This window comes from Tenrec ecaudatus, chromosome 1 (genome assembly GCF_050624435.1).
Source record: "Tenrec ecaudatus isolate mTenEca1 chromosome 1, mTenEca1.hap1, whole genome shotgun sequence".
Taxonomy (NCBI): domain Eukaryota; kingdom Metazoa; phylum Chordata; class Mammalia; order Afrosoricida; family Tenrecidae; genus Tenrec; species Tenrec ecaudatus.
This window is the reverse complement of record NC_134530.1, coordinates 156,383,517-156,408,152: the sequence shown is the minus strand read 5'-3', so window position 1 is coordinate 156,408,152 and position 24,636 is coordinate 156,383,517. Positions and strand designations below refer to the sequence as shown.

Genomic DNA, 24,636 nt, shown 5'->3' with positions numbered 1-24,636 from the left:
TTTAGCACCCTGGGCATACCTTCTAGCTCAGCACTTCTCAAACGGATTGTTTTCTTTTCCTCTTTGCCTGCACTCTTCTCCGGAACTCCCCCTGCCCTGGACCCAGCGTAATGCTTAGCACAAGCTGGGGCTCTATTAATAAATATCTGACACATCTGTGACTTGGATGCGATAGCAGAGAATTCCTATAGTCTACATTTTTTAATATCCTGGATTTATTGCTATTGAATCCCCCTATTCATTTCTTTGACTTCTTTGGTAGTGAAGGTCGAAAGAAAAGTGGAGCCTGTTAGAAATCTTTCATGGAGGCAGGAGGGCAGGAAGCCAGAAGAACAGTGGGCCTGGGCCCTGCTTGGAGCACTCATGACGCCCATGACTAGTCAGAGGGTAGAAGGGGTGTGTGAAGAAAACCAGTTGGACAGGGATTGGGCTGATGTATGGTTGTGACAACAGGGGCAGGAAACACCTTGTATTAGTTTGCCTTTGTCTAGTCCCAGGTACCCCCTGTTTTTCTCTCGTGCTTCCATCCCTCCTCACTGAAGCTTTAAGCAGCAGACTTCCAGCCTGGCCTGCGGAAAGGCCGGTTCATGCACTCTCATCTTCCCCTTTCCACACCCCTCTGACCCTCTCTGCCAAGCTCTCCCACCCATGCCTCCCAGGGCTTGAAAGCAGCGTGTGCGTGCTCTCTGGAGATGCTCTTCTCTGCGTGGGTGGATGAATTCAAAGGACCTCTCAGCTCCTCACCCTCGCTGTCATCATTAATCAGTCACTGCATGGCCTATAGTTTTATAACAGCACAGTTCTAAAATGTTTCTTCTAAGTTAAATTCCTCTCTGTTTGGCCTTTTAAGGACATGAATTGGCTGTAAGCAGCAGATTCCTTGTGCTGCGGCCCTGTGAGTCTCTGAGCACACCCCACCCATCCCCACCCACGGGTCTGGAGCCGTGTCTGCTCCCTTTCTCCTAAACACTTACAATATATTTTTAAGAAGTGATTTCACTATAACTTACTCAAACAAGCCTTTTGCTTTTATGTAGCTGGTTTCTCATAAGAATTTGCTAGCTATTTCAAAAAAGAGTCCAGCATCTCTAGTTTAAAAATTCAAATCCTGTCGTCATTTTGCAGGGAAATAGATTTGGTCTCAATTTTTCTCAGGCATGGGAACTTTTGACCTAAGGTCAGTCTTTCAGACCAATCAAAGGGAACTCTGGGATCCAGTTAGCATAGTTCACAGGAAGTAGAGAAAATCCGTTTTCGTGCTGACTCCTGCTGTCATGTCCACTCAGTCAAGTCAGCTGTGTGGCCTGACATTTCAGACTGCTTCCTCTCCCCTACCTACTAGAGCACATTTACTGAGATATACTTTATATACCAAAAATTCAGCCAGTTAGAGCGTACACATTTCAGACTGCTTCCTCTCCCCCCCATACTGTAGCACATTTACTGAGATATACTTTAGATACCAAAAAAATGCAGCCATTTAGAGCGTACCATGTGATGGATTTTAGCATAACTACAGAATTATGCAACTGACGCACCAAAATCTACTTTAGAACATTTTCATCATCTCGAAAAGAAATCTTGTACCGTTAGACAGGAACGTCCTATCTTTTCCTCGCTCAGCCCTGACACCACTAAGCTACTTCTGTCTGTGGATTTGCCAGTTCTGGGCACTTCACAGAAAAGAAGTTAAAAGGTATGTGGGGGTTTTATTTAACATACTATCCTCAAGGTTAATCCATGTGATAGCATGTAACTGTACTTCATTCCTTTATATGACTGAGCAGTTTTGTATTAAAGTGATAGTTTACTTACCCACTTAGCAGTTGATGGAGAGGTGGGTTGTTTCCACTCATGGTGATTGTGAATATTGATGCTGTGAACATTCCCATCCAAATGGTTTCGTGAAATTGCTGGGTCCATATGGTAGATCCATGTTTAAGTGCTTGAAGAATACCCAGCTGTTTTCCAAAGCAGCTGCATCCAGGGGATTCTCTTTTCTCCACTTCCTCACCGATTCCTTGTTATTACCTGCCTTTTAAAAATTAGTCATTCTAAGGTATCTTATTGTTGTTTTGCTTTGTAGCATTTTGTTTCTCTGATGACTAATGAAGTAGAGCATTTTTTTAGGTCTTGTCTCCAAAGGCAATACCTTGTCCATTTTTATATTGGGTTGTCTTTCTATATTTGAATTGTAGGACTTCTTTATATATTCTAGGTGTAAGTCTCTTATCACACAAGTGACTTTTAAACAGTTTCTCCAGGTGTGTGGGCTGTTACTTCACCTTCTTGATGTTGGTATTGAAAGCGCGGATTCTTTTAATTTTGACCTTAAATTACCTATTTTTACTTCTTCTTTTGCTTGTGCTTTTGCCTAACCCAAGGTCACAGAGATTTGCAGCTGGGTTTTCGTCTAAGGGTTTTACAACTTTTATTTAATTTAGATCACTAACCATTTTAAGTTAGTTTTTCGCGTGTGTGTCAACTATTAGGAAGGGCCTCAGCTTCATTCTTCTGCCTGTGGATATTCAGTTGCCTCACAGCCATTTATTAAAGCGTGCATTTAATCTTTGAATTAACCCTGTGAAGGTAAGCCCTGTTAATTCCCTGAAGGAGAAAAGAAAGCTGAAATGTCTGGTCCACAGTCACTAGCACATAGCAAGGCTGAGATTTGAACCTAGGTAGATTGGCCCCAGATGAAGCCATTGATTTAAACCACAAATTAACTATCTCACCTGCCTACTCATAAACAGAAAAATTCACTCACTGCCATTGAGTCGAGTGCAAATCACAGTAGCCCTAAATACCAGAGTAGGACTGCCCCTGTGGGTTTCCGAGACAATCAGTCTTTACAGGAGGAGAAGCCCCCGTTTCCTCCCACTATCAACAGAGAAGAATTACCTGAAAAACAGTATCAGTCAAAAAAAAAAGAAAACATGGAAGAAAAAAAAAACAGAAAACAGTTCATCTTTTTTTTTTTTTTACATGATGTCGTTTGCTGAAATGCTGTGGCTTTCTTAATTTATCTGTGGTTGGTGCATTTAGTTAGTTGTGAGCACTGCTGTATAAAGTCAGGCATGCTGTCTCTAATTCTTACAGCTTGGCTGTAGAAGGCTCTCCCCTGTCCGCACCCCCTAGCCAACCATATATAGTCTTAGTCTCCAGAGAGATCAAGTAGGGAAGGGTGGCCATCACCACTTGTAGGCCACACAGATTCTGGGGTGATGGGCCATTAGCCCCATTTCTTACCCCCATTTCCTACCCAGGGACCTGTTCTGAAAGCATATCATTTAACTTTTTGGAAGCTTATCTCCACTGGGAGCTTTATCCTAGGATCAGAGCTCTCAGTTCCAAGTTCATGTGCTGCCACTAGGTAGATCTGTACGTTTGGTCTCACTTAAAAAATATATGATTAATACTGAGATAAGATAATTCCACATTTGGGGGCTCATTAATCTGTTTGTAAAACTTTCATATGATCAAACATATACATGAATATGATACTTAAAAAAAATCAAAGTTGACTAAATTTTCTTGTCTTTCTCCAATTTGCTTAGTGATTCATTTCCTTGAAGTGGTTGATTACCAAGTTCTTCGAGAAATACCCTTTTCTTTTCCCGTGCCTTCACTTATTCTCTTCTTCCAATTACCCAGGTAGTATTTTTAAGTATACTTGGGTTATGCTCATTCACATGCCCGCCACTGTGTTCAGAAGTGCCAACGGTGTTTCAGAGCAGAGCAGAGCAGAGGTAGAATACCAGAGCAGCGTACGGTGAGGAGTGAATAAAGTAAGCTGTGCTTGATGCCTGTCCCAAACACGAGGTGTAAATGCCCCCAAACAGAGACCGTCTTTCTCATAGTTACTCATAGTTTCTCTCATAGTTTTTTCCATGTAAGACTCAATAAGTATTTCGAATGAGATAGAAGAAACTTAAGGGATAGTTGAGGAGACCAAATACCTAGTTTGGTCATCCTGTGTTTTAAATAAGAGACTAGTCAGTGTAGTCCTCTGTTTTATTCGCTAAGGGACTTGGTAGCAAAGTGGGAGACATGAAGAAGCCTGGAATATAAATTACAGAAGAAGACTCTGTGGGCAGTTAGGGTGGAGTTTAGTGTGCTAGTTTCATTTTTCATAAAGGGGAAAAGTGAAGAGGAAGGAAACAAGTCTATAAATGTAGAGAAGAGCAGGGAGAATTCGAAAGTGTTAAGTCTAATAAAGCCACTCCATTTTCATAAAACTTTTGACGGTTGTGTAGCACTTTTCTGGAAACAACTGATAACTACCTACCGTAGGAGGAGCGTAGGCTGAACAGGTAGGGCCAACCTCATTGTACAGATAAGAATGCCAAGCCATTCTATTATTTATTCTTGGGCCTAAAACAATCTAAAAAACAAAATAAAATAAAAAGCATTGTCATTAAGTCCGTGCTCATGCCCGGTGACCCTCTAAGCCAAAGCAGAACTGCCTCATAAGGATTCGAAGACTGTAATCTGTACGGGCATCAGCTGCCCCATATTTCTCCTACAAAGCAGCTAGTGTGCTCAAATCGGGGACCTGTCAGTTAACAGCTGAGCATTCAGCCACTGCACCACTAGGGCTCCTTCGGAGAAGTCCAGCACCCTGTTTTTCAGAACTCATGAATATCCGTCTCGAGTAAGCATTTCTCTTCACCAGGACTTTATCTCATAAAGACATTTTGACATTTTTGTGAGGTGACTATAAAGTATATCATTGACATGAATCACTTTTACCGTCTAGTTATGCTTGGGGCCTGAGAAGACAAGGAAATGGGTTTTGTTTTGCTTTTTTCCTGTGGTGACACTTGGATTGAGCAGCTACTGACAACTGAACTGAGATAATGAAGCATGTTCTGATGGCCGTTTCCTTTGTAGGAAATGCAGATCACTTCTATTGTGAGAATTCATCACTGTCTCTGTCTTCTTCTCTTACCAGGATTTGAAGGGAGTACCTGTGAACGGAATATTGATGACTGCCCCAACCACAAGTGTCAGAATGGAGGGGTGTGTGTGGACGGGGTCAACACTTACAACTGCCGCTGCCCTCCACAGTGGACTGGTATGTTTGGGATGATGAAGCCCCCAGAATGGGACCTGGGTTCGGAACCAGAGGGAGACCGTAAAGTGGGCACCTTTCACAAATTACCTCCGGACTGCTTTGGGGCCAGTGTGTAACTGTGCAGTGGTCTTTGTACAGCAGAGATGCCTGCAGTGCTCGCCACGTATAGTCTCATACGTCCACTTGACAGAAACAAATTAGTCCACAGGCACTCACTGGGCAGCCGCTCTGACTTTGGTCACAGCAAAGCACAGCAGGCGCTGTGGCAGAGAGGAGAGAAGGACCCTGAACTTATTACCTGGGAAAAGGAGCACACCGTAACGTGGTAGTAGGTGCTTAATAAGTATTTGAGAGAAATGAGACATGCTTCAATGCAAAAGTGCATTGTACAAGCTGGAAAAAGTTCAGCATTCATTCTTTGTTCATGGGCAGAGCTTTGTCCCCTGTCAATAGTTTATCCTTTAATTGGGCAAAGGATTGGGCAAGCATTCTTGATGACGTTATCTTTATGATCCCATCATGCATATTCATTGTTCCCATCTTGTATCCCGTTATGCACAAAAATAGACAGATCTTCTAAGAGTAGCCCTACATACTTGTATAGCCTCTTGGAGATTTCTGAGGTTGGTTTAGGCAATTTTAAGGAAAAATCTTGGCTTCAATTTCCTGGAATATTTTTCCGTTTTTTTCTTCCCTCCTTCCCTCCCTTTTACTTATCTACCTACTTAAACCTCCTAACCTGTCTGTGTGTTATCAACTGGTTGCTCCCATGATTAGTAGCTTGCCTTTTTGAGAGAGATTGGTTGACTTCATGTAGAAACACAAGAAACAAAGAAGCTAATGTGATCAGGAAGACTGCCCCACTTGTGTTGGATTGTGCCCAGCCAACAAGTCATGCTGTTGGATCTCAAGCGTTACTACCTCCTGTCCTTTGGTCTCTGAATGTTTTTTTCTTATCAGTAGCATCTAATTATCTAGAGTACATTAGAGCAGTAGACTATGATTAGAAAAAAAAGAAAGGGGTTTCAATCTTCAATAACGTAATTTCCTGGAAGGGCACACATTTCTGCTTGTAATCCTCAAACAGGCTTTTAAAATACTTTCCCACAGGGTGTTCCTAGAGTTGGACTTCCCCTAGAATTCTTGATGGTGTCTCGATCCTAGCTAGGACTTCTCTCAGCAATGGCTTCTCTCTAACCTGTTTTTTCCATTTCTGCAGTAGATTTTTCCCAAAAACGTCCTGTGAATTTAATTACAATTACATGCAAGCAATAACTAGAAAGATGTTAAGATTTTTTTCTCTTTTCATGATCCTCACAGCTCTACTGGGCAGGATAATATACTTGTTAGGAACTTGACCCCATTCTGATATCTCCTTTGGCCTGTGGGAGATCAGCCCTATGTGGTATTAAAGTACTGATGCCAATGGAGATTAAACAGTGTTGTGATTTTGTTGCTGATTTCTCTTTGACCCACACTCAAGTTTTTGGCTTTGATGTTCATTAGAAGAGTCTGAGCTTGGGGCACATTTTCTCAGTAAGATGCTGATTCACTAAAATTTCTTTCTCCAGGATATTTAATAAATGGCTCTTTGCTATCAAAGTCTATATCAAACATTTCCTTCTTTGTTTTTATGCTCTCCAGAAAGGATGGCAGTCATGATAGATAAGTTAACTGTGACAATATTATCTTTTTTTTGATCTACTATTTGTCACTTAGACTGACCCTCAGGCATTCCTTCCTCTTTTTCACTTATGCCGGCTCTTTCTTTCTGGAGACAAACTTGTTATTTTGCCCTTCTTATCACCAACAAAGGAGCACTGGTGGCTCTGTGAGCTAGGCATTGGGCTGCTAACCACAAGGTCAACGGTTCAAGCCCACTGGAGAAAGATGAGACGATTTTCTGCTCCCATAAAGATTCACAGTCTCAGAAACCATAGGAGCAGTGCATTCTGATTGATTTTGTTTGATTGTGGTTGTTCCTTAGGACTTTTGGGGCTTATTTACAGACTGACAGTTTAAATTATGATTTTATTATTCTTAGATTTAGTCATCTATTCTTTGTGCTTTTCCTTTTTAGGAATTTCACTGGATACTTGGAGAATGGAAGTTAATGCTATGGTGCTATTTTATATCCAGTCTGGTAGTTTTTGTCACTATACCTAAGAGCCTTAGCACAACTTTGTTCAGAAATCCTTTATATTTTCCATCTGTAGACTTGGAGCATGAAGTGTTGGCCAAGTTTTTAACAAAATAGAAAAGAGAAGGGCCTGGAGTAGACTACCAGGAGAGGAAATGAAGTTGCCAGCTATCTGAAAAAGAATCGATGGGATTATATGGCTGAAATGCTTGGTTTTAATTTGAACTGAATGGAGTTTAGGTATCTGCACTGTCTTATTTGATAAGTGGACATACATGGGAGGCTTGGTCTCTTATAGTGACTTCAACATGACCAGAAAAACTTTTTTCTAGCTGTAGTTGGTTTAATGTATGGCAAACAAATCAGCTCCCTCCCTCATTTTATTCATAAAACTTAATTTTCTATCCATGGTACTAATGCTTCTAGTAGCTTTCCTAGATCTTCAGAGAAGACAAGCCATTCTGTCATCTAGCAAAGCTAAGCACTCTAGATATTTGCTGTTCAATACGGGAGCCACATAGTGCAATTGAACATCTGAACTGTGGCTGGTCCAAATGTACTCTAACTGTAAAATATCTGATTTTGAAGGCTTAAGTATGAAAAATATAAAGTATCTTAATATTGTTTAAATAGTGGTTGGATGTTAAAATGATCATATTTGATATCTTGAATTATTAAATAAAATGTAAGACAAAAATTATTTTTGCCAATTTTTCTTACATTACAAGTGGCTACTAGAAAATTTAAAATCGAATCTATGGTTCTCCTATATTAGATTGTACTATAGATACATATGATGTATGTATGCATGTTGTAGATGCATACAGAGGTGGATATGATTAAGAACTAATGGTGCTAAAGGAAGAAGTAAAAGCTACACTGAAAATAGTAGTGAGAAACAAGATTCCAGGAATTGATAGAATACCAATTGAAATGTTTCAGCAAGTTGATGAAGCTCAGGAAGCACTCAGTCATATATGCCAAGAAACGGGAAGACCTGGCCAACTGACTAGAAGGCATCCATCCATACATGTGCCTATTCCTAAGAAAGGTGGACCCAAGACAGTGCAGAAATTATGGAACAATATCCTGGATACCACCTGCCAAGTAAAATGTTGCTGAAAATCATTCAAAAACAGTTGTAACAGTACATTAACAAGAAGCTGCTAGAAGTTCATTCCAGATTCAGAAGGATGTGATATGAGGGATATCATTGCTGGTGTCACATGGATCTTGGCTGAAAGCAGAGACCACCAGAAAGATGTTTACTTGTGTTTTATGGACTATGCAAATGCGTTGGACTGTGCGGATCATAACCAACTATGGACAACATTGAGAAGAATAAGAATTTCAGAATGCTTCGTTGTGCTCATGCAGAACCTGTTCATAGCACAAGAGGCAGTTGTCTTAATAGAACAAGGGAATGCTGCATGCTTTCAAATCAGGAAAGTTTTGTGTCAGAATTTATCCTTTTGCAATACTTAGTCTGTATTTTGAGCAAATCTGAGAAGCTAGACTCTAAGAAGAAGAATGCAACATAAGGATCGGAGGAAGCCTTATTAACCACCTGCGATATGCAGATAACATAACCTTGCTCGCTGAAAGTGAGAACTTGAAGCCCTTGCTGATGAAGATCAAGGATTGCAGCCTTCAACATGGATTGCAACTCAATGTAAAGAAAATCCAAATCCTCACAACTGTACCAATAGATAACATCATGATAAATAGAGAAGATAGACATTGTCAAGGATTTCATCTTGCTTGGATCCACAATCGATGCTCATGGAAGCTCCAGTCAACCATTCAAACAACATGCTGCACTGAGCAAATATGCAGCACACGAGGACTAAGGAGCCCGACCCAAGCCATGCTATTTCCAACCACCTCCTATGCACGTGGGAGCGGGGCAGAGCATAAGGAAGATGGCAGACGAATTGATTTCCTTGAATTTGGTATTGGAAAAGAATACTGAAAGTTCCATGGACTGCCCGAGGCACAAACAAATCTATCTTGGATGAAGTTCAGCCAGAATGCCCCTCGGATACGAGGAAGGTGACTTTGTTTCATGTGCTTTGGACATGGTATCAGGAGAGACCAGCACCTGGAAAAGGGTGTCACACTTGGTAAAGCAGAGGGTCAGTGAAGAAAGTGAAAAACTCTCAACCAGCTGGATCAGCCCAGGGGCTGCAGCAGTGGGTATGCGCCTAGAAGCAATTATGAGCGTGGTGCAGGATGAGGCAGTGTTTCATTCCCCTGTACATAGGGTGGCTGTGAGTCCATACCAACTTGATGGTGCATGACAACATAGATGCAAAGGGGTTTGCAGCCATCCATTACAGAGACCTTGCTTCACCTCCCTAGAAGAGAGAATGTTGGCCTTTGTTGGGTTTGATTCCTCATGAGGTGTGGACAGGTGAGACCTTTTACGTGGCATGGCCGTCTTAGTGTGTGTTGCCCGGAGTCAACCTCTCTTCTGGACTACCTTCAGCTCAGATGGGAAAGAGAACGTGGGGGAGGGAGGACAGTGAGCAGATGGTTTGTTTTCTTCTTTATGGAATTCTGCTTTAGAGCTAAGTCTGAATAAGTCTTCCATTAGGAAATAGAACTATACCTAGAGATCTGATGAACCCAGAACATAAATATCTTTATTACGATATACTGTATTTGGTCCTAGGCCATCTTATCAGAGAAGTACTGTTCTGGCAGATAACCATTTTAGGGGAGGGAGTTTTACAAGGACCTAAATGAATAAGAGCAGTGTAGATTAATGTTTTGTCTACATAGATTATTGGTTGAATTTTCTTTTTAAAGGTTCATTTCCTTCAAAAATAAAGTTGACTCGAAGCTCAACTCCAAAATTCCTTTCTCTGGCTGATTTTGGTTTGGGTTCATTCCTGGGGCAGACGTGATTTATTTTCCTGTGCTTGTTATTAATTCAGAAAGGCAATTTCAACTTGGGTTTGGAATAGTGCTTTGGGATGCTAAGCATACGTGAACAATGGAAGTTAGAATAACATGGGTCCAATGAAACTGACCATATTGTGTCTCAGCTCGCCTTCGTAGGACGATGAGCCTAAGGAACTTGTTGGAGTTCACATTACTCTTGCTGTCACTTGCTCCAGTTTCAGCAAAATAAAAATTTTGGCATGAATCAACACACATACTGCCAGCAGTGGTACCGAAGCTCCTTGTGTCTGGGAATGAAATCTTTTCATAGTGGTATTTTTAATTTGAACTAGATGTCCCTATTTTAATGCATCCTTTCTTAGTTGAAGACAAGGTATTCTTCAGGGTGAGACTCACTTCTCTGACTCTGGGGATATAGCTTTGGGGTTTGGAGTGAAAACTGTTTAACAGCATCTAGGTTGCAAACGTGTTCTCATTTGTGTTTTGTACGGGGAATGGGAAAATGCAGTTCAGGCTTGGATTTCTCTGCTGCCAACTTGATTGTGTGCACTCAGTAATTGGTCTGTCCTTTGGCATTCTGTTTCCCCACCCCCAGTTTGCTGTCAGTTGGGCAGAAGGCCAGAGTGCTAACCCGAGGCACCCTCATTTCCGCGATCCCCAAGCTGAGAGGTGTCGCGGTGGGGTGGGGGTGGGGTGGAGTGTGTGGATGGCATAGCCTGCAGAGTACAAGAGGGGAGACCGAGGGCTTTCCGGGCCATGTGGGCGACTCAGAGCCTAGCTTTAGCCATGTTCTAGGCAAGATCCGGTAACTGGCTGTTTAAGCCCTTGTGGAGTAGTTGTAAGTAAATTCACTAACATATATGTTGAACAACTCTATCTCCAAACTGCTGTCTGTAATACTCACTGCCATTGAGTCACAATGCTGATGCCCAGCGAAACCCCTGTGGGTTTCAGAGACGGTAACTGTTTACAGGAGTAGAAAGCCCAATCTTTCTTCTGCAAAGCTGCTGGTGGTTTCAAACCGCTGACCATGCAGATTGCAGTTCAAGGCATAACCATGACACCATTAGGTCTCCTTACTGTCTGTAATAGTAGATATGCTATAAGACAAATAGGAAAGATATTAATCCTTGCCTTTAAAGAGTAGTCAAACCTACTAGGAAGAAATATGAAAGTCCACACAGAAACACAATAGGTTGTAGAAAGTATGAATGAATGTGAATTTGAAAAAAAAGCATAGATAAATATCAGGGACCATCTAAGTATTTGGTGGGGTGAAGTAGGAGATCGAGAAGATTTAACTTCTATTTTGAATGAGTAAGGGGAGAATTTGGGGGACTGCTGACAGAGATAAAGAACTAAGGTAAAAATGTGAGTTTGAAGTGGGTTTTCCAAATAAGAAACATTTTCCATAAAATACCAGAGCCCAGAGTAGAGGTGTTAGGGCCTAGAGACTCAGAATCTCAGTCTTTTTCGGTTGCCATTGGGGGTAGGAAAAGTACATAGAACACATAGTTTGGACCGGAATTGCGAAAAATGTCCGTAAGTCAGAGAATGGGTGAAGAAGGCAATGAAAAGGGTTATGTGGGAGGTGGCATGGTAACTCTGTATTTTAGTATCACAGGGTCAAAGAAATGCATTTTAAGATTGTGTTCTTTACTCAAGCATGCACACCTCAGTTGTGCTAATACAACAATTCACTGGTTTTACTGGTTTATATGCTTTCCCAAAGACTCTCTTCAGCCTCTTGTGGCCTGGAGCGTCATCATACTTGCTCTGACATCCCCAGGGCTGGCTTTAATAAAGGGTGGTTACTGAGCGAGTGACAGGGGACTCAAGCGGTAAGAATGAGACTAGTGAGACACAGTCAGTGTTTCAGAGGCCGTTAGCAATTTTCTAGAATGCTGCGTGGCTACAAAGAAGGGAAAGGCCCCAGATTGCAAGAGGTTCAAGAGAAACGTGGGGTTTGAGAAAGGGAAAGAGGGCCTGGGTGTTGATCATTTATTCCAGATTCTCAACAGCTGGATTTAAGAAGGGAGAGATACAGGTTGGTAGCTATAGAGGACAGGAACTTTGTTCACATGACTCACCAGAGGTGCTTGGCTACATGAAGAGTTAAGATAGCTAGTAGCAGACTGACTAATAAACTAGGTTCCTTGGGAAAGTTTGGTTGGTTTTAAATGTTTTGATGGGGAGTTCATGGGCACAATGGGTTTTGGCAATGTGAAATTATAGTGTGAGAGTAGAAGTACCCAGATTAATCATGGAACGGGAGCAATGAGGATCTTCTAACAAAATCCTCAATGTGAGAGTGCTTGCGTGCAGTCCATGTAGGAGTGTGTATTGCTGAGAAGAATAAGAGCTCTAGGCTCAGAAGACCTTACTGCTCTTCAGCCCAGACAATGTTCTTATGGGCGGAGGGAGAGGCAAGAAAAAGAATAAAAGCCGTATACTCAAGTTATTCAAGGAAGTAGAACTAGTCCACCTGGACAACAGATAGAAGTAGTGATGATGTATGTTGTGCGGATTTTTTGTTTGGCTTTTATTTTTAAAAGAATACATGTTTAGAAACTCTTGGACTGGAATCCATTTTTAAATTTCTAGTATCAAAAACGAAACAATGTAAAAGACCTCTTTAAAGTGTTAACGAGCAAAGAAGTCACTTTGAGGGCTAAGTGCACCTGACCAAAGCCATGACCTTTTCAATCACCTCTTAAATGTATTTGAAAGCTGAAGGAAGAATAAAGAAAACAGAAAGAATTGATGCCTTTGAATGATGGTGTTGGTGAAATATAGTGACTATATCAATTGCAGTAAAATGCAAGAACCCAGCAAAAAGGTAGGGGCTAGAGATTCAGATTTTCAGAAGCATTTGCAAATCTGCCTGGGAAGTACAGTCAGAGTGTTCCTTAGAAACCAGAATGGTGTTCTACGGACATGTTATCAGGAGAGACCAGCCCCTGGAAGATGACATCATGCTTGCTAAAGTAGAGGGGCAGCAAAAGAAGAGGGGGACTCCCAAGCAGATGGATTGGCACTGATGGACTGGTGCAGTGGCTGCAGCAATGAGTTCAAACATGACAACTGTGAGGATGGTGCAAGACCACACAGTGATGACTTCTCTTGGCCAGAGACTCGACCGCACCAGACAGCAACAAGAGGAGTTAGTTTACTGTTACGACTCCTTTGCATTTTCTTCACACCCTGGATTTTGTTCATCTGTAATCTCGGTTAACAAATCCATGTTGTTATTGTCTTAATATTGTTACTGAATTTTTTAATAATTTACTTTTTTCAGAAAATACTCAATATTTTAATGTAAGTCAATTTATAATATTTTGAATTATATGTAGCTTATTTTGTATTAACCACTAGTACATTTATAGCACACATTTCTCTATTTTGGGTTCTTCCTTTTGATTTATTTTCCAGTCAATTTTCAGTCTTGGGAAAAAGTCCCATTGTCCTTTGATTTCATTTTTTTGATGGACTTTTTGAAGCCCCCCACTTAAATAAATCTTTTGAGTCATCCTCCCCCCCCAAAAAAAGCGTATATATTGGCATAGCTTATGAGTTCTTGACTATTTGAAAAAACTCTTTAAATTTCAGTGCTTTTGTGCACAAATGGCATACAGTCAATGTCTGGCTTGGGCTACATTCCAAGCAGTGTCTAGTACAACTTTATGACTTTTCAAGTCCCCACAGCATGATTATAAGTAGTTTCAAAAAGAGATATTTATGGAACAGCTATTATATCCAATGCCTTCTGCTGGATGTTATAACAACCCAAAGGGGATGGGAGCAGCCAAGTCATGCTGGGTATTAAATTCTTTTGAGTCACAGCCTAAACTCCTCAAATACTTAGACATTGTTCCTTTGCTTTGAGAGGTGAAAATGACACAAATCCCTTTGCAGATGGATGTTTCTTTTATGCTACGTAACCTGTTTACCCCCACACCTTGGTTTGTAGTCAATATTTGCCAACGTAGATTCCCTTTTGATCTTTTATTTTTTTTCCTCCAAGGACTTTGAGCCCTTTCTATCTGTAGTGGGTCTGTCTTTAACTCAAAAGAGCATGCATTTCTATTTGTTTACTGTCTTCAGGAACCTGCATTATCTTTACACCACGTCTTTGCATTCGCTATTCTTCCTTCTTTTTTGTTAAAACCTCTCTCTCGCAATGTTGTAATCTGCTTATTTTTTCCTTTGAATTAAAAAGAATTTTACCTCAATGCGTCTTAGACTTTTCCTTCATACCACTGCTTCATTTTTCTACAGCGCCAGTTCAGTCAGTTCTGGCTCCTAATCCGGGTTTTCATTTGGAAGGCACTCTTTTTACAATAGTTACTCATCTCATCATGGTTCTTTCTGTTTCTGCCTGCCTCTCAGCCAGTTCATCAGAGTTAGATAATTTTCCATCCAGAGCGTGCATGAGTCTTACGTTTTGGAGCGTACAGTTCTTTCTAAAGTGTATTAGTCTCTGCCAGTGGACGTTGTTCACCAGGATGCTCTCTGTCGGCAGCTCACGTGGCTCCTTTCCATGGTTTATGCGGCAGGATCTTCCCAGGCCCCAGGTTGGTCTTTCGACTTTGCTCCACCTGCGCAGAGTTGCTGCTTGCCTGTAAATAGAGTAGGCTGTTCTCTTTGGAACCTCTTAATGTCAATGTGGTTGCAGTTAGTGTTGTTGATTTTTTTTTTCACTTCTTATTCTTTCAGTGAGGTAAGGGGGCTCTTTTATAAAAACTGGTTTAACAGCCCAGCCGCCTGAAGGAAGTGGGGCCAGAGCCAGGGTATGGGCCTCCTCACAGGGGACTACGCTGGCACCACTTGCTTCTCCGTGTGGAGAAGACTGTGTACGGGGCCAGCTTTCGGAATGCCCAGCCTTGGCCCAGCCCCCACGGCTCTCCATCCTGTGGTGGAGCCTCGTTGCTCTTTTGGTGCTGCCGCATCCGGGAGCCGCCCCAGATGCCCCACAGCCTGTCTTGTTGCTGCAGAGGCCACAGGAGTGGGACTCATGTGCTGCTCTAAATTGCTGTTGACCTGCAGGGGTGAGATGGAGTTCAGTCCATTCTCCCTGCTGCAGCCAGAGTGGGCTTCCTGAAACACAAATCCGATCTTGTTGTTTCTTTGCTTAAAACGCTTCAGTGGGTCCGCCTTGTCTTCTGGATAGAATTTCAAGGCTCTGCATATAACTCTCTGTTAGCCACATCTCTCTCCACTCCCCTGATGCATGCCTCATAATGGAACCACAGTGAATGTGGTTTTCATTGCCGAATGAGCCATGCTTTCGGATTTATCCATGCCTGTACATACACACTTCCTCTGCCTGAAACACTCCCCACACTCCCACCGTGCTCTCACACACGTGTGCACTTGTACATACCCTGACTAACTCCTCCTGGGTAGCCTATGGACTTTGACTTAATACTTCATGTCTTGAGTTCTTCTCTGTTCTTCCTAATCTGTGCTCCCAAGGCAAGATGGACTTGCCTCTATTAGAGCATGTAACACCTTGCATTACAATTGTCTGCCTTTAAGACCCCTATTTCCATGCAAGGTCTTCACGAAAGCAGCTGTCACTGTTTTGCTCACTGTTAAATTCCAGTATGATTCGGTCGGGGCCTGGCATATGGTTTATGCATATTTATTGAATGAATGAATATGAGTATTGCATTTTCCAGTTGCTCCTTGTGTGACCTCCTCCCCTCTACATTCTGGGCCCTTGGTTCTGTCGGGTCCCTGTTTATTTACATGCTAGAGGTCCTGTAGTATCTTTCTCCAGTTTAGATGAAGTTTGCTCTTATATCTCTAAAACTGTATTAATTGTATGTGAAGATACCATCTGTCTATCAGTTTAAAGCATTTATTACAGTGTCTAGTTTCTAGAACTAGCAACGATAATTTTACTGTCTGGCTTGGATGTCAGTAGTGAAAATTTGAAATAAATTATTTGAATTTCAGAGAAGCAGATAGAGAGGACGCCTTACTAGAAGAGGCATTGAGGAATACAGAAAAACATTGGAAAACCCCCCTTAATTTTATGCAAATAAACGCACTTGGTAGAGTGATGGAGAGGACTGGCTGAAGGTAGCATCCTGAGAGAAGACGTGGGTTCTCGTGAGAGTAGGAAACCCTAGTCGGCCACCTTAGGACACAGGTGAAGGATAAGTAGCTGGCAAGGTGGATTTGGGTGTCGCAGACATGAAATGACATTGAGGGGGTGAGGAAGGTCGGCGTAGTGAAAAGTTAGCGTGGTGGATAAGTGGGTGAGGGGAACTTTGGAATATGAATTGACAGAATAGAGACGTTCTTGAGAGCTATGAGAGGTGACTTGCAGATTATTATTATTTGGGGATTAGCATGACTTCAGCGAGAAAGAATGTAGCAGGTGGACATTCGTTTAACACATATTTCTTGAGCACTTCTTGGTAAGTGTCATTAGCTGGGCACTCTGGTAGGTTCTAGGGATTTGGTGGTGAGCTAAGTAGTGACCCCACCTCCCATTTCTTCATGGAGCTTGCAGTCTCTTGAGGAGCACAGATGGTCCTCATAGACCCTATATACCCGAGTATGAGCTGACCCAAATATCAGCTGAGGCACCCGATTTTACCACAAAAACTGCATTAAAAATGTGCTGCAAAACTCGGGTTACACACGAGTATATATGGTAATTCATCTGTAAAATTTCAAAATGTAATAAGTGCCTTGAAGGAAAAAAGTAAAGGGTATTTTGTGAGAATATGAACAGGCAGAACTAATTGAGTTTGGGGTAAGCATGTTTGAGAAAGTGACATAACCCGTGGACAGCGAATACGATTAGAGGAAAGATGAGGATAAGAATGTTCCAGGCACGAAGGGATCAGTTATCAGGCATCAAAGAACAAAACATCGTGTCATTGTGTGCTCACCTTCCCGATACAATTGCTGAAGACAAATGGGTGCATGAGCACATGTGGTGAAGAAAGCTGATGGTGCCTGGCTATCAAAAGCTATAGCATCTAGGGCCCTAAAGGCTTGAAGGTATATAAGTGGCCATCTAGCGCAGATGCAACAAAGCCCACATGGAAAAAGCACACTAGCCTGTGTGATCACGAGGTGTCGAAGGGATCATGTATCAAGCATCAAAGAACAAAAAAATCATATCATTGTGAATGAGAGGGTGTGTGCAGTGGGGACCCAAGACCCATCTGTAGGCAACTGGACATCCCCTTACAGAAGGGTTGTGGTGAGGAGATGAGCCAGTCAGGGTGCAGTGTAGCACTGATGAAACATACAACTTTTCTCTAGTTCCTAAATGCTTCCTTGTCCCACCCCCCACCCCCGCTATCATGATCCCAATTCTACCTTACAAATCGGCTAGACCAGAGGATGTACACTGGTACAGATAGGAACTGGAAACACAGGGAACCCAGGACAGATGATCCCTTCAGGACCAGTGGTGTGAGTGGCGATACCGAGAGGGTGGAGGGAGGGTGTGGTGAAAGGGGGAACCGATTGCAAGGATCTACATGTAACCTCCTCCCTGGGTGATAGACAACAGAAAAGTGGGTGAAGGGCGACATTGGATGGTGTAGGATATGACAAAATAATAATAATTTATAAATTATGAAGGGTTCATGAGGGAAGGAGAGCGGGGAGGGAGGGGAAAAATGAGGCGCTGATACCAAGAGCTCAAGTGGAAAGCAAATGTTTTGAGAATGATGATGGCAACAAATGTAGAAATGTGCTTGACACAATGGATGTATGCATGGATTGTGATAAGAGTTGTACCAGCCCCCAGTACAATGATTTAAAAAAAAAAAAAAAGAATGTTCCAGGCACAGCTCAGGGAGCACATGCAAAAACCCTGAGGGATGAGGAGGAGGAGGAAGGGTTCTGATCATTTTCAAAAATAAAGTTGAGAATGGCCCGAGTCACCAGTGGCCCGTTCAAGGGTAGACTCTTAACGTAGGATGGAAATGCAGAGGAGATTTAGAATTTTACCCTAAGTGGATGGAAGTCGCCAAAGGGGTTTGAACAGATAGCATAATCTACTTTTGTTGTTGTTAAGCGATCATCCTGGTGGCTGTTTAGAAAGGGGAACACGAGTCACGAGGCCTTTGAGGAGTGCAAAGCAAGCGAGAATGTGGAGGCAGTGGTAGGGCATTCGCGGGATTGCCCGTGTGTGCCTACATTTGTATTCTCGCGTGTTCACACGATCCCCTGGGCCTCCCCTCCCCTCCCAGACCACACCGAAAAGTATTGCTACAAAGTCATAGAAACCTTTATTTAAATAAAATGTGAAGCTGTTGTTTCTCAGTGTGTCTTCCAGCCAGGTGCATATACTTCTAGACTGTGTACACATGTACTCTCTAACGCTTCCCTGAAGAATTCTGCCTCTTCAGTTCACAGCATGTCCATAAAGGTAGTGTTGACATCCTCACAGGACTCAAATCGAGTCCCTTTTCCACGCTCTTTGAGTTTGAGAAGCAAAACAATTCTGAAAGAGCAAGGCCTCCCAACAACATTCTCACAGCCTGTGCCACCCTCTCAAACCAAGCAAGTGCATTTTCAGGATGGAAAATAATCCCTCAGTGTGACTTTCCTGACCTTTTTCTCACCAGTGCAATTTTCCATTACTTCATCCTTGCTCCTGATGTCCTGTGTCCGTGGAGAACAGTCTATCAAGGTTACCCCTTAGGAATCCTCAAAAATGGTTGCTATGCATAGTGTCCTGAACTGACTTCTCTGCCTTGAATTTCATTGGCCCAGCAGATTCCCTCCAGAAGCTATTGTTTGGATTGGGCCTTTTTTGAAGGCGTCCTAACGTGACTAAGACAAGATGACTGAAAGTGGATGTGTAGATACATTTTGTTTGGCGTAAACCTGTACATGTATGGACTAGAACTCTGGAAGCAATACTATTTGACTTCCCTCGTACACACTAATGCTTGCACACATGTGCACGTACACACACACACACACACACACACACACACACAGTCTCTCACTAGGAACACCAAAGGCTTTAATGTGTATAAATAATGGTTCAATAGCATTAGCCCCAGCAAGTTGTAGAACCGTCAAGACCTTGGTTCTTCAGCTTCAGTGAGGAAATAGAAAATTCCCTGTGTATAGTGGAGAAGGTTTTGAAGAATAGAAGTATAGGAGTAGTCTGCTGTGATATGGAAAAACACGGAACTCCAGAACTCAGGAGCTTGGGTGAATGATGATGGGAAGGGTAGATCAGACTAGATTCTCTTGATTTAACATAAGAAAGGGGTAACAAGGTCAGGGCAAGGGGCAGCCAAGCTCATATTTTATATGTTACTCGTGTGGAGATTGTTGTTGCAATGAAAGCTGACCCTTAACTGCTCATTGATGTGATAAAACTTTTTCCCACAGACTTTACGGTTGAGAGATGACTGGGAAGGATGAGGGTGTCCTCATGGAGTGCTAAGGCTCAGCGAACACTGGTTTTTAGGGTGTGCTTTTTCAGTTTTATTTTATTTTTCGGTCCTCCTCCTCCTCTTCCCAGGCAATTTCTGGTGCCTTATGGGAGCCATGAAAGTGTGTGTTGTAGATCGTAAGTGCTGTGTTTGATGGTCCACGGTTGACTTGGCTAGAGCTGGATACTAACGAGGCCCAGCCATAGTTTCCATGTCACTGCAGACCTATTAGGTTCTCTCTGTTTGTTTATTGCCCCAGGCTGTGCCCATAATCTTAATGATTCTGTGGCTTCAAGACCATAAGCTGGGACAGTAAGGAAAGATCTGCCTGGTTGTTGTTTGTAATGCAGATAAATGGTAGTATCAGTGTCTTCATCTGTCCAGACAGAGCCATCTTCCTCTTCCCCACCTTTCTTAATACTACCCACGGTCTCAGTGGTAGCTCAGATTCCCCTTCCTCGTTTTGAATTCGAACTTGGTTTTTCTTCAAACTTTATGCTTTGTGTTTCTAATTCTTGTCTCATCTAGCTGGACATCATTTACCTCTCTGGGTCGTGGTGTCCTCATGATAACATGAGCATATTGGATTAGATGCTCTCAAAAATCTAATTCACCATGTTGTGCCAAGTGTCTGGTAGAGCTTATATATGTCTACTGAGGTGACTGATAGACGCACACCTTTGCCTCATGGAGTTTTGAGTCCTAACTGCAGCACAGAGAATAAAGATTAAATAAGTACATTCAGATAACAATTCATTGTCAATGCCAGGATGGGATTGAATGAACAGATACAGTGGTCGGGGTGTGTTTGGAGGTCTTCTTAGGTGCTAAGGGAGAGCTGAAGAATAAGAAGTAACTGGCCGCCACGTATCAGAAGGGAGAATGTTCTGGGTAGAGAGAACAGCATCTGCAGAGACACCGAGACAGGAAGGAACTTAATGTTCCAAGAGCCACCAGGAAGCCAGGTAACGTGCATGCAGGAGAGAGGGGCAAGGTCAGCTAGAGGAGGAAGGGAGGGTCATGAGCATGTAGCATCATAGAAGCCATAGAAAGTAGTTTGAACTTTATTTAAAGGTTAGTGGGAAGAAACTGGAAAACTTTAAGCAAGGCATAATATTATCTGAATTTTGCCTGTGAGGAATAATAATTTAAACCCAAGGAATAATACACCTTCATATTTCCCCAGCTACTATGTGGATAATCGATGGAAGAAGGGAAAGTGTGGAAGTGGGAAAGTCAGAAGGCTGTTGCAGTAGTTAAGGGGAAGGATTGTGTGGACTAATGATTTGGCAGGGGAAATAGAAAGAAATTGATGGATTTGAGATATATCTAAGAGGCAGAAGGGACTGGATAGAAAACTAATTCTAGCTATAGGGTACTCAGGTGTATAAAGTATCAATCAGCCAAGGAGCTAGTAGTGTGATGTTTCATACCAGGGTAGTCCAGACTCACAGTGAAAATTAAAAAAAAGAGATTGTTTTAAAGACCTACTTTGAAGAAGTTATTATTCTCTGTCTGTTGCCTATGTGAAATAGAGACTAAATAGCCTACTGCCTTAGTCCAGTTGTTAAGCGTGATAGCCTATGATCTCTGGCGAGTGGAGGTTACTAAGAGGCATAATTGATGCCCTCAAAAACTTGTCTGAGCTTTGTGCAGCATATTTTGGAAGTTTACCAGCAAACCTGTGTGTTGACAAAGATGATGGATGATACATGCCAAGACTTGTTCAAATAGAATCTTTAGTAGCGTGGTAGAGCATGGCCAAAAGCAACTCTACCTTTCTACCAGAAGGCTTTTATATGCTAGGTAGCTCATAACTTAGCGCGCTGCCCTCTTACTACTAACATTATATTGGCAGACTACTCTTCAAGCAGTCCTGATCATTTCTTCCCCACTCTTGGACTCCAGGCATGCTCTGCTTATTATGTCAAGATACAAATTCATATTGGAATCCCAAAGTCCAAGCATTCTCCATCCCTTCTCTTTTTAAGCCTTCCCATGAAGAATGAGTTCCATTATTTTGATGTTTGGGGGTCTTAACCTGGTGTTTCTCAGTAAACTTTCTCCCCACAGTCCAGGCTCCTGCTGTCTTGGACCTGAAGGAAAGGACAGATGACAATAGACGGTATACTTGACCACTCTCGGTAGTCACCAAGAACTTGTCTTATTCTAATATCATGATCTTCTGGTTTTTTAAATCATTTTATTGGGGGCTCGTACAACTCTTATCACAATCCATCCGTTGGTTGTGTCAAGCAAGTTTGTACATTTGTTGCCATCATCATTTTCAAAACATTTTCTTTCTGTTTGAGCCCTTGGTATCAGCTTCTCATTTTTTCCCCTCCCTCATGAACCCTTGATGATTTATAAATTTTCTTTTCCATGTCTTACACTGACCAATGTCTCCCTTCACCCACTGATCTCCGGGTTTTACTGCTTCGTCCCATGTGTGCTCGTTGGTGACCTTCAGATCCTGTGCTCGTGAGCTGGCCTATCCTTTCTGCAGTTACCAAGAGTCACATCCAGGAAGGGACGTGAGATTCAGAATCAGACTGATCAACATTCTCGCATCCTAGCTTCATGACCTTGGGAAAGCTATTCCACCTTTCTTATTTTTAGACTTGTGCATTTGTTTTTCTCTGTGCCAAGAGGGTGGTGACATGAAGGAAGTACAGTATCTTAGCAGACATTCCAGTGGGAATTTGGAACAAGCTGTCGTGGTGGGCATCCTGGTTACCGCTCACTATATTTTGAATTTAAGAATTGGATGACAGAGTTGGAATTAGGAAGGGGGGAAAAAAGTCTGGCAGGAATGAGAATAGGAGAGTGCTGTTCAGAAGAAATGTGCTGAACGTTAGATTGATTACGATTATCCATCCTGTAGGAAATTACTTGTAAGCCAGCCTTGCTTGACTCATTGGGTTTCATGTCTCTAACAAATAGTCTCTAACAGGTATCAGACCCTAAGGATTTCAGAGAAGGTGTCTCACCTTGAAACGTCAGTCTTATTAAAAAAAAAAAAAATCATGACCTGTACTCCAAAGACCACTTCATTTTTGGATAGTAGTTTGCAGGCACAGTTTCCCCAGTCATCTGATCGTGTGCAATGTGATTTGCTCCTTGTCTTCTCTCCCTCCATCCCCCTGCTTCTGTGCGCTCGGGCAAACAGGCCTGCTGAGATGGCGTGATAGGTCAGACTCACACCTCAGCTGGTGGTTAAGTTTTAGAGTCAGTCCCAGCTCACCTGTACATGTTACCTCACAGTGGACACTGTCTTACTCGGAGCTTGTTGCCTCAACTCTGAACGAGGTCATTTCTGTGAAAGCTCATAAGAGGCCATCAATAACTCTAAGTGCCAGTGTCCATTCTGAGGGTGACTTTGCTTACTCCTTCTGTCTCACAACAGTATTAAAGTGCCTAGGTGTTACAAGAGAGGCACATGAAACCTTTTTTTTTTTTTGCGAAACCTTTTTAAACCTTTAATGCCATATATTTGAATTGGCACGGAAGTAGCCAGAAAGAAAAATAGTAATGAAATTACTCATGTCCAGAAAGTCATTTTCCTTGGCGGACAGCATAGACTTCTTGAATTAGCATACATATGAGAGGCAAGAATCTCAGCAATTTTCTGTGTAACAGAAATGCTTCACCTCTTTCTTGGTCATGTTTTCTGTATCTCACCCACATAACACAACTGTTTTTACTCTGGGGAAGCATTTCAGCGCACATAGTAAGAGAGCAGCAGAGTTTTCTATCATAAATGATTTCATCTGCCCTGGGGGAGATGATTGCCCCCGTGTCTGCCTCTGGGACTCCCCTTAGTCACTAGCTACTCACTCACTGACGCGCACTACGTTAGCTAATGCTCTGGCTGTAACTGACAGAAACTCAACACAAATGGGCGTAACTGGCAAGGGAGACATATTGCAAAGGCCATCTCTCAGACGGCAGTTAGACTTCAGCAACAACTGGAGTCAGCCACTTCAGTGCCACCGGGGAGTTGGCATTTCCTCTTTTGTGTGTGCGTCACTTTTTCCTCATCCTTGCTTGTTCTGTGCAGGTTGGCCAAAAGTCCCTAGTCTGAGATGAATTAGTTTCTCATCTGAAATGAATTCTTAGTCAGAAAATTTGGGAAAGAGACAGTGATGCAGCTTGGATTCGATTTCCATTCGGGTTCAGTCAGCTGGGACCAGGAGGGTGAGATCATGGCATTTCATCAGGGATCACGTGGAGGGAGGAGCGAGCACAGCGGAGGCAGTCAACTCCTGCGCTGAGATTGCTTGCAGCCAATTGATGGGAGATGGATGTTCAAACAAGGGTTCCGCGATCCTGTCTGTACAGGTTAAGAGTACAGTGAAGGTGGTCACTTAGGATAGATCAGGTACAACCAGCTTCTGTCGGCAACGATGGCGACATAGCTGGGCACGTTGGAGGCCTTGGTAATTACATGAGTCAGTTGAATTGCGGCTAGTTATTCTGGGGACTAGAGACAGCCTCGGCATTTTCGGAAGAGAAACATCATTGTTTTTTCATTAAGAGGCCTCTTCATCAGAATGCTTTTTTGAATTATTCATTGTGTTCTTTTTAAAAAGAAAGAATTAAAGAACTTTAAGGGTATTTTTGTTTGTTTGTTTTAATTATTAGCAACTTGTCAGGTTTTAAAAAATCATTTTATTAGGGCCTCACACAACTCTTAACACAATCCATACGTACATCAATTGTATAAAGCATATTTGTACATTCATTGCCCTCATCATTCTCAAAACATTTGCTCTCCACTTAAGCCCCTGGCATCAGCTCCTCATTTTCCCCTCCCTCCCCACTCACCCTCCTTGATAATTTATATATTATTATTTTGTCATATCTTGCCCTGTCTGACGTCTCCCTTCACCCACTTCTTTGTTGTCCGTGCCCCAGGAACTAGGTTACATGTAGATCCTGGTAATCGGTTCCCCCTTTCTAACCCACCCTCCCTCCACAACTTGTCAGGTTTGAGAGCATGCAGTTAATCTGAATTTCCATTCCTTTTGATAGCTCTCTAAAGTGGATTTTCAAAGACTTCCAACAAGGCCGATTCACAACTT

The 24,636-nt window shown here is 42.4% G+C and overlaps 1 protein-coding gene across 2 annotated transcripts in view; it reads left to right on the top strand.

Moving 5' to 3' along the window:
* The window catches only part of LOC142459093 (neurogenic locus notch homolog protein 2), a 174,998-nt gene that overhangs the window by 89,844 nt on the left and 60,518 nt on the right, over positions 1 to 24,636 (top strand). For both annotated transcript variants that reach the window (XM_075560299.1, XM_075560309.1), the window contains exon 5: positions 4,955 to 5,077. In XM_075560299.1, the coding sequence (XP_075416414.1) occupies positions 4,955 to 5,077 (123 nt within the window). The remainder of the gene's footprint in view (positions 1 to 4,954; positions 5,078 to 24,636) is intronic.